Source organism: Ricinus communis, chromosome 2 (genome assembly GCF_019578655.1).
Source record: "Ricinus communis isolate WT05 ecotype wild-type chromosome 2, ASM1957865v1, whole genome shotgun sequence".
In the NCBI taxonomy this organism is placed as follows: Eukaryota; Viridiplantae; Streptophyta; class Magnoliopsida; order Malpighiales; family Euphorbiaceae; genus Ricinus; species Ricinus communis.
Window position 1 is genome coordinate 21543196 of NC_063257.1, and position 10970 is coordinate 21554165.

At 36.3% G+C, this 10970-nt stretch overlaps 1 protein-coding gene and 1 non-coding gene across 2 annotated transcripts; one reads left to right on the forward strand and one right to left on the reverse strand.

Annotated features, from left to right (window-relative positions):
• Positions 1-5991: 5991 nt before the first annotated feature.
• LOC112534402 lies at positions 5992-6098 on the reverse strand. Its single transcript, XR_003078692.1, has one exon. It is a non-coding gene; the product is annotated as a small nucleolar RNA R71 (small nucleolar RNA).
• A 1054-nt stretch (positions 6099-7152) lies between these two features.
• On the forward strand, positions 7153-8048 carry LOC125369295. The gene is made up of 3 exons (XM_048371312.1): positions 7153-7402; positions 7475-7605; positions 7788-8048. Exons 1-3 carry the CDS (start codon positions 7153-7155, stop codon positions 8046-8048), a joined length of 642 nt encoding a protein of 213 aa, XP_048227269.1.
• The last annotated feature ends 2922 nt before the right edge of the window (positions 8049-10970 follow it).

The window sequence follows — 10970 nt, forward strand, 5'->3', positions numbered from 1 at the left end:
AGATTAATTTTGAAATTATGGCCTCATCTTCTAGATTCTCAAGACATACTCCAATCGCACCCAACTGCGAGTTCTCACCGCCAATTTCTTGCGAAAATAACCTTGGGCTTATCAAATGGGAAGATGGCAAAATTAAACACTCACTGAGCATTTATGGCTATCGGAGAGGTGTTCTTTTATCTTTAAACTGGTTTCCTGTTGCTTATACACTACATATACATATTATTTATCCAAAATAGATATAACTTTATGAAAATAATGCAAAAAAGTTGTGCCCTAACCCACAAAGCTGATTTAGCTCTGCACACAGCCATTGGCTCTGTGTAGTGTCGATTCGGCTCTGTGCTGAGCCGATTGGCTCTATATAGTCCCAATCGACTATGCACAGGCTGAAAATTAACTTTTAAGGCATTTTAGCGTATAATAATAACTTAATGCCATACTTACTTTTTTGGAGTCTTTTTATGTATGCATTGTGTTTCTATAGGACGTTGTGAGTGGTTCGACGAGCTCCCAAGATCTATCCAGGCTAAGATTAACAACACTAGCTTTCGTCAATTTATGGCTATGCTTCCCTCCGTTATGGGGAGGATGGATCACACCTCCATATACGTGCTCCTCAAGAGATGGATACTACTTACACCTTCCACACTCCGGTTGATGGGCTGACACTGTCTCCTCTCCCTTTTGTTGCCATCACAATAATTGACTTCACAGGTATCCCTATGCCCTTTTATAATGCGATTCACAACCAGGGTTTCGATGTGTGATAGTGCTATATTACAAATTTACTTTGGTCCTTACCGGCATGCAAGAACACCAATTGCATTTCTTACTAGAGCATTCCTCTTTATTACAGGGGCTTCATGCCTCGGAATGCTCCATAGATGGTATGGCCCGAGCCTTCTTGGTGTATCTTTTTGGAACCATCCTATTTAATGACTCAAGGAACTCACTGAACTTCTACTATTTGGCCTTTCTATGAGATAAGTCTCCTCCTACAATTGGGGGTCTACGGATCTCGCTTATTTATACCACTAGATGGACATCACCATCCGGGGGAGTAAGAGAATTTGCGGCTTCTGGCATGCCGCACATTTAATTCCATCACCATTCGAGGAAATCAAGCATAGTCATGCTTATGGTGTACGATCATTGTGTATCCTTACCTGGACTACGGGCATCCACTTTCTACATATCTTTGAGACTTTGCCGTCAGTATGGGCAGAAGCAACGAATTTTGGAATCCCATCATGAATTTGAAGGCTTCCCACTCACACAAGATTTCCTTGACAAGATGAAGAGACTTTGGCCTCATCGAGACATAGAGCGCAACCTTAACTTCAAAGGCGATCGAAGCATAGATGATAATTATAAAGCTTGGGTCGAACTTCAGATTATCACTTCTCATGCATTTACGAGGTTTAAGAGGACTTGAGAACTAGTTGTTGATTGTAAAGATGCAGATGCAATGCAAAGAAGAGAAGAAGCTGAAGATACGCTTCGTTTTAGATCTCATTTATTTTACATAGGATTTTAGCTTAGTTGTTCTTTTTAGTTAGTGAGCATGGGCGGCAGTTTCGAGGGTGCAACCAAGTGTCTTTAGCGACTACGGCACTATAAGGCTTTTCAACCTAATCGGGAATACGCTAACTAGTCACTGAGATTAGTGCGAATATGGGAGTCGCCACTCGGGTAATGGCTGCGACACTTTTACTAATGAGTGGCATTTCTCAAATTCCATAAGGAAGCTTACGCCATAAGATCCAAAGATGGATTCGGAAGCTAACTTCCTTATTTGTGTATATTATTCTTTAATTTTATTGTTTAATAAATTATTCCCTATAGACACAAAATTTTATATACAAGCATACCATAAAGCACATAAAGTCCTCATAAGTTTAGCCCGTTTTTATTAAGCACAGCCCACGTTTAAGTTATTAATCTAGCTTACTAATCAATTATGTACTAGGCCCACTTAGTCTAGCCCAATTACTAATTATGCTCTTGAATTCCATCCTTTAATCCTAATAGACTACTTTATGATAAGGCCCAATTTAGTCATCCTATCTAAGTGGGTTGATTAATTAACTATAAACGTGGCAAAGCCCACCTAAGTCTAACTAATTTTACTTTTAGGCTCAATTACCATTTTATTAACCTTATGGGCTACAGGTTTCTTGCTAAAGTCCAAACTAAAAGCCTAAGTCTAGGTGATCAGTTTTATCAATCAATTAGGTACTTTTCATCATAAGTTACAAAAATAAAGCAAAATAAAAAAAGCAAGAAAATTGCTAAGTTAATACAAACCCCCCTACAACTAAAATAACTTAAAACCAACTAAAAATAGGCTAAAATTGGCAGACAAACAACTGATCGGCTATGTCACAGAGCTGATTGGTTTTACGTCCAGCCAATTGGTTGTGCATAAATCGGCTCTAGGGTTTTCCTAGGCTGAATAGAATCTTTTGGCATCCAACTCCAAAATACTTGAAATACACATAGAAAAAATTACAATATGTATAAAACACATAATTAAACTTATTTTGAAGACATAGAAAATTAAATTGATGAACAAAGAAACTTACAGTGAATAAAAATGTCAATTTCCTAAAACATGCATATTGCACAAATCATGCCTAATCATCACTAAAGAAAAGTAGATATAACATGTTAACATATTCATTTATAGCATAGGATTATCATATTCTAAACCTAAGAACACAAAAGTTATCAGATTTAGAATCCAATAACGTAGAAGTTATCATATTTAAAATCCAGGAAACATGCATATCATAAAAATATGTAAGTCATGCTAAAACCTGATTCTAACACATATAACATTAAAAAATAACAATCATTGAAAGAAACTACAAAACCTCGCATGTTTCTAATAACAAAAAGATAAAAAAAAAATAAAAAGAAATGAAGAAATTAGGAAAGAAGAGAAGAATAATGATATGGATGCCTTAAAACCCTCAGGCTATCACCATATTAAGTAGATCCTTGAGTCTCAAGAGTATAGGAGGAAGTTTATCCAAAGATGAAGTAGGGATTATAGTGTTTAGTGGGTTTTGTGTGTGATTTTTGAAAATCACAATACGTATGCCAAAAATCTTACCAATTATTTTGTACTCAATTGCCAATCCCTTAAACCTAGGGTTTTCTTTTCTATTTATAGGGAAAGGTTAGGAGAACCCTAGAGACTTAGATATACTCTCCATTTAATTATCAATAATTCTAAAAATTAAAGATAAAAATGGCTTTATCAAGATCTTTCCTAATCGATAAATACTGGTTTTCTAATAACTTGGATAATACTGATAAATGCCCATTTAATCATAAGAATAATAAAAAAATTAGATAATCATTGATAAAATCCCTTCTAGACAGTTGATTTTGTTGGTTGTGGGTGTTTAAAATTGGAAATACATCAAAAAAACGACCACAAAAATTGAGTTTTGAGCCAACCGGCACTGCTTAGAGCCAATCGGCTCTATGCAGAGCCATTGAGGCACTATGCACAGCTGCTTGGCCCTAAATGTTGGCAGCTCTAGTAGCATGATGCGAGCTAAACACGACTAACAATCTACAAGGAAGTGCACCTATCAAATTTAATCTAGTTATGGCAAGTATCAATGTCATATCCCACAGGAACTAAGAAGCTACTGCTACTATGCTATTCCTATAATCTAACCAATCAAAAGGTGGTGAAGATCATTAACTAAAAATGATTGAGAATGCAAATGAAACTAAATTTTAACAAAGAGAATAAAAGTTTGAAAAAGACAATGAGATGAGTTAACCCAATTGGGGATCTCTTTAGCTAGCCGGCTTAAAAATAATAATTTATGAATTGATTGATTAAGAATGCGATCTGTTGATAAATTCTTAAATGAATTAGTGTTATCCTTAATATTACACATGCTTGATTTTGAGTTGTTTTTAGGGAAAATTAGGTGTTTTTTGTATTAGAATCACCCTGTTTTAGTTTTCTTTGTGTCTCAGGTGTTTTTCTAGGTACATCATCAAAGTTAGGGAAAAATCGAACCAAAATTGGGAAGAAATGGATGAATCGGGCACATTAGACTGTTCAACGCGCCTTACCAACACCCCCGTGCTGAGGAGCATGGTTAGGGTCAGAGGGCATGCTGAAATGCCTTACCCATGGTGAGAAAAAGTGATTTGCAACATGGTTTCCGAGAGTTACACGGCCTAGGAGCATGCCCGTGTTGATCAGCATGGCCCAATTCCAAGCCATGCTGAAGAAGGCCAGATGTACAACTTTAGCTTAACACGCTAAGGATCAGCACGACCCAAATCCAAGCCGTGTTAGATTACGAAACCTAATGTAAAAGAAAAGAAAAAGAAAAAGAAAAAGGAGGTTAGGGATCCTAGGAAGAGAACTTAGGGGTATTCAAGATAGACTTTGAGAGCAACCTTCGAGACGATCAAGAAGAGAAAAATGGAGACGAATTCCACTTCAATATCATCCAGATAGCTATTCTTGAGGATTAGTTTGAAGATTCAAAGGAAAGAAGAAGGAGATCTTGAGCTGTAAAGATCGGATCTAGAGTTATTCAAGAGGGGATAGCATTTTCACCATTTGAGAAAAGGGTGTTCATGTTCTTTTCGATTCTTGTTCACTTTATATTTGATTCTTGTATTAAGTATAATACAATCTATTGTTTCTTCTTCATTGTTAAATCAATTTGAAAACTCCTTTGTAATTGATAAATTCAATTGAGTTTGGACAACTGCTTGTGTGATTAAGTGATTTGCATCTTAGAGATAAGTGTAATAATTTACTGGAATAAGAACTAGACATTCTTATTAGCGGTAATTTATAGATTAATGCTATTCTAAAACCAATTGTTAGGAAGAGATTCCAACTTTAGATATTTAGGATTAGAAATTGGTTAACTCGAGAGAAAGGCCAATTCATTTAAGAAATTATCCACATATCACAATTCTTAATCAATCAATTCATAATTTATTATTTTTAAGCCGACTAACTAAAGGGATCCCTAATTGGGTTAACTCATCTCATTGTCTTTTCCAAATTTTCATTCTCTTTGTTAAAAATTTAGTTTCCATTTGCATTCTCAATTATTTTTAGTTAATGATCTTCACCACCTTTTGATTGGTTAGATAATAGGAATAGCGTAGTAGCAGTAGCTTCTCAGTTCCCATGGCATACGATATTAATACTTAACATAGCTAGATTACATCCGATAGGTGCACTTGCCTGTAGATTGCTAGTTGTATTTAGGACAATATTAGGTTTTTGGCGCTGTTGCTAGGGAACTTTGTTTTGAGAAATATTATGAACCATGTGTTCTTGTTAATTTAGCCATTTTATTCTTTGTTCTTTATTTTTTTTTTGATATTATTCTTTTATTCATTTATGTTGTTGGTTATTCGTTGTTTCAGGTAGTCTATGACCAGGAGGTCCAATCTTCATCTAGTAGACCCTCTACCAAAACCAAAGCGATCCCTCAAGCAGTTGAGGAAGCAGTTGAACATAGAAGAGGAAGAAATTCAGATTGGGAAAGCCGTAGACAATAGTGAATCAAAAAACACTACAATAGAGATGGCAGACGCCAACAATAATAATAAGAATAATCGGACGATGTATGATTTCATGAAACCATCGCTGCAAGGGATGCGAACATGCATTAAGAAACCGGCTGTCGCTACCAATAATTTTGCAATAAAGCCTAATGTGATTCAGATGGTGCAGCAAACGTTCAATTTGGAGGCTTGCCAGATGAGGATCCTAACGCGGATATAGCAAGTTTCTTAGAGATTTGTGATACCTTCAAGATTAATGGGAGAACAAATGAAGCAATTCATCTCCACTTGTTTCCATTTTCTTTGAGGGATAGAGCAAAGCGGTGGCTACAGTCGCTACCTCCAAACACTATCATTACTTGGGATTCTTTGACATAGAAATTTCTATTTAAGTAATTTCCTCCCTCTAAAACTGCTAAACTTAGAAATGACATATCTTCTTTTGTGCAGTTTGATGATGAGTCGATGTATGACACCTAGGAGAGGTACAAGGACCTACTACGATGTTGCCCACACCATGGACTACCAATCTAGTTACGGGTATAATATTTGTATAATGGTTTGAATTTGGCTACTCAGCAGATGGTAGATGCAGGGGCAGGTGGTTCTTTGAGCAGCAAGACGCCAGAGCAAGCCCAAAGCTTGATAAAGGAGATGGCCCTAAACAATTACTAGTGGCACACTGTTAGGAGCAGAACGGGACGTCAAGGGAGTGTACACCAGTTGGATGCCACTACAGCCTTAGCAGCTCAGGTGGAGTTATTATCCAAGAAACTTGATCAACTCCAGATGACTGTCCAAGCAGCTCAAGCAAGTTGTGAGTTTTATGGTGGCCTGCATTTCAGTAGTAACTGTATATCGAGAGGTATGTTTGCTTCTTCTTCATCTAACCATGAACATATGGACTATATGGGGAGTTAGCCTAGGCAATAGAACAACCCATATAGCAACACTTATAATCTGGGATGGAGAAATCATCCGAACTTCGGATGGAGGAACAACAACAACCAAGGGCCACCAAGGTTTCAGTGACTACATCAGCAGCCGCAACAATCTGTTCTCCCACCCCAGTCTCCTCAGACTCAAGAGAAAAAGCCTAACTTAGAGGAGCTAATGATGAATTTTGTGTCCACTTCAAAGACTAGATTCCAGTAGATGGACGCAGCTCTTAGAAATTAACAGGCCTCCATTCAAAACTTAGAGAATTAGATAGGCTAGATTTCTAAGATGATGGCTGAGAGGCAGCCAGGGACTTTTTCTAGCAATACAGAGTCCAACCCGAGAGAGCTTGTGAAGGCTATCACTTTGTGATCAGGTAAGCAAATATCTAGTTCTATTCATATTCCTATTGATGATGATGTTGTGCAGGTAGATTTAGATAGGAAAGATGAAGATAGCAAGGTGATGGAGCCAGAGAAGGTAGAGGGCAAGAAGAAGAGTCCTTTGAGGGAATACCAACTCCCGATCCCATATGCTGATAGGTTGAAGTAGGAGAAAGTCGATTAGCAGTTCGATAAATTTCTTGACTTGTTTAAACAACTGTAAATTAAATTACCTTTTGTTGAAGCTATTTCACAAATGCCTAAGTATGCGAAGTTCTTAAAGGAGATTCTTAGCAACAAGAGGAAGTTAGAGTACTTGGCGATCGTGACCCTAAATGAGGAGTGTTCGACTATACTTCAGAGCAAATTTCCAAAGAAGAAGCGTGATCCAGGGAGTTTTACTGTCTCTTGTGTGATTAGTGATTTGATAATTAGCAATGCTTTAGCTGACTTAGGAGCTAGCATTAATTTAATGCCGTACAGTTTGTTTACCAAGTTGGGGCTGGGTGAGACTAAACCCACTAAGATGAGCATATAGTTAGCTGTTAGGACTGTCAAGTATCCTAGGGATATTGTAGGGGATGTACTTGTTAAGGTTGATAAATTTATACTTCTTATTGACTTTGTGATCATGGACATGGATGGTGAGAGTAATGCATCTTTAATTCTAGGTCGACCTTTCCTTGCAATGTCTAGGGCTATTATAGATGTTTGTGATGAAAGCTTGAACTTAGTGTAGGGCATGAAACTCGCACTTTTGATTTGAACAGTTCTATGAGGCAATCCTTAGATCATGATGATACTATGTTTTCTATTGATTTAATTGATGATGTTATTGATACACAGTTGTAGGAGATATTGCTTGATGATCCTTTACAAGTTGCCTTGTAGGTAGAGGATGAGCATGAGCTATCCAATGAGAGTATGTTGGAGCAGCTTGCATTTTTGTTAGCTAATGAACTAAGCAAGAATACTAATAAGTTTGTTGAGATTAATAGGGTAGGTGTGCAGAAATTGAGGCCATCACTTGCGGAACCACCATTCCTTGAATTGAAAGACCTTCCAAAGCATCTTAACTATGCATATCTGGATAAGGACAATAGGTTGCCTGTTAGTGTGGCAGCGGACCTAACATCAACATCAACACTTTAAGAGTTTGTGATGCGATGCTTATGCAACTACAACTAAGGCAATGAACCAATCGATGCAGCGTAGCAAAACGATAAATATTAAAAATATCATATCCCTCAGGGAAGTGAAGTCCTAGAGTTACTACTCGTTTCTTATTATCTAGACTAAACTAGTAATGAAGGTTTCAAGATTTACTGGTGACTAAAAGCTAAATTCTAAATGTAATGCAAGAATGAATGACAAAAGGGAATAATCAAGACAAGAAAGCAAACCCAAAGAGGACCTAGACTAGTTGGTGACCAAACAAAGGATAACAGATTGTTGAGTCCGATTATGCAACCCGTGAACGAGTTCTAAACTGAATTTGGTTTCCCTCTCAAGAAAACCGAATTCCTAAAGCTAAGAGCCTAAAGTTGGAATCTCTTCCTACCGATTGATTATTAAGTTAGCCTTAAGCTTTAATCTACCTCTATTAAGCTTTGTTAATTCTTAATCTGACAAATTAATTGACCTTATCTCTAAGTAAAAATTAACTTGTTCTTACAATTAAATTTCCAAATTCAATTAGAATTTCTCAATTACTAAAAGAATTCTATGAACAGTAATCAACACATTCAATGTAAAGAATACTGGATTTTTATTATTAATTGCAAAAATAATACAAGAAAAAGAAACTCAAATAATCTTAATAATTTAGTACAAAAGCCAACATAGCAAAGAACCCCAATAGGTTCAATCAATCTAGCTACACATGTTCATGTCTAAAACAAACAAAAATTCAATTACAATAAAAGAATAAAGAAATCGAAACATGTACACCTTTTTCCCTAGAATTGGATGAACAGCTCAAAGCCTTGATCTACACTGCAAATGATCTCCAAAATGCCTCTTGAACTGCTACAAAACTCCTCTTTAATCTTCAATTGAATCCTGAGAGTCACGAATCTGACGTCAAAAGGTGAAATCATTCTCCTAAAAGCCACCTCGAGATGTCTGAAACGCGTCTAGAGAGATTACAGAGGAAGATGAAGAGTCAAAATTTCAGAACCTTTTCTCTTTACTGGCTCGTTCAATTTTATACTGTGCGGCAGCATGGGATTGTTCACGCCTGTGCTCCTCCACACGGGCCATGTCTAGGCCATGTTGGTCTCTAAATGACAAAATGAACTGAATCTAGCAAGGGCGTGTTCTGGATGTTATTTTCGGGAATCGTGTTGCTTAAAAGTGATTAAGCTACACGGCTTGGGAATTTTTGCACGGGCTCAAACACGAGTCATGCTAGTCAGCACAACTTGAGCATGGGCCGTGTTGACTTCCTAAAAGTCAACCCAAGGTCAAACTCTTGTGATTACGTTCATTTTCGCTCGAAATTTATCTAAAATTGCTCGAACACTGATGATGGACCTATAGAATCTCCTGGAATACAAAAGGACATAAAGTGCTAAAAAAATTCATAATAATATGCAAGTAAACATGTGTAAAATTATGCACATCAGTTTGATTACCTGCTCTTCAGGCACATGTCATGGAGCCTAATGTTCGATGGAAAGATATCGAGATAATGATGCATATCAGAGACCTAAAAGTCATGATGACGACATGATGCATTGATCTAGAGATAACTTTTGCATGGCGGCTACAATATCATGCAGATAGTAACCAAATCTCTTTTCTTTTCTTACTTTTACGCCTTAAATTTTGCCTAAGCCGCCCTTTCAGTTTTTCAACTTAGCATGCTAATGTCTTAACTTTTGTCTAAGCTGCCCTTTCGGGTTTTCAAATTAGCAGACTTTATTTTTTGCTAAGCTGCCCTTTCAGGTTTTCAACTTAGCATTTTCTTTTCTTTATACTTTTCTCTATTTTCTCTTTCTTCTTACTTTCTCTTTTTGCAGATTTGGTTACTCGAGTACTTGCAATCTCTTTTTTCAAGTTTGTAGATGATTCCATTGATTTTTAGGACTTTCCTTAAGACAAGATTTCTTGAATTGAAGTTGAAAGACTTTGGCTCTACTAATTCATTAAGCATGAGCATTACAAAGTTTTGGGTTTTTCCTGCAAGAAAGTTAAAGGAACTGATCTTGCTTTTATTCAAATCTTATAGATGGCGCCTGTTATTATGTTTTCTCCTTCTAGTAGTGCACAAGCAATGAAAACTAATGTGCAAGTTTGATAAAAAGATTTATCAAATTTTGTTCATTTAATAAGGGCACAAAACGGATACATTTTCTATTTCATATAATACTACTCTCGTTATCAACTAGTCCATTCGAATTTTCTAGTCAAATATTTTTCTTTCACCTTTTATTTCTTAATTTTTTCCTGACTAGCCTGTACAAGTCTTCCAGTTAGCAGGATTTGTCTTTCCATTTTTCTATTTTTCTTTTTTTCTCCAAGATATTTTCTGGTATAGATTGATTTGTGAACTTATTACCCTCGAGATTTGAACTCCTTTCAGCATCTTCAAGCATAGTTTTTCTTATTTGATATGGAAGTTTCTAACTCGATTTTGATTTCTTTTTGGAGTCAAATGTAATAGGTCTTGCACTTTTCAAGGTTAGAGCACTAATCTTTAATCTCTTCTAATCTTTGAGGATCCCTACTTCAAGGTTATTATATGATGCAGGATGAATTTGGCCTTCTTGCTTGCCGCCCAGCATGCTACCTTGAATTCAATCATGCATACCAAATACTATCTTCTTTTTCTTTCTCTTTCCTTTTTTTTTCGTTTTCTTTTATTCTCTCACTTTTCTCTCTTCAAGAGTTATGTTATGTGCGATAGAAATGTACGTAGAATTATCATTTATGCCCAAATTAAATAAATCTATTCAAATGGAATTAATGTCAAATATACTCATGTAATAATCATTGTCATGCAAAATACCATCATGATAAACATTATAAAATAAGCAAAACCGTAGTTATATCACTGATCCTAACTAAAAG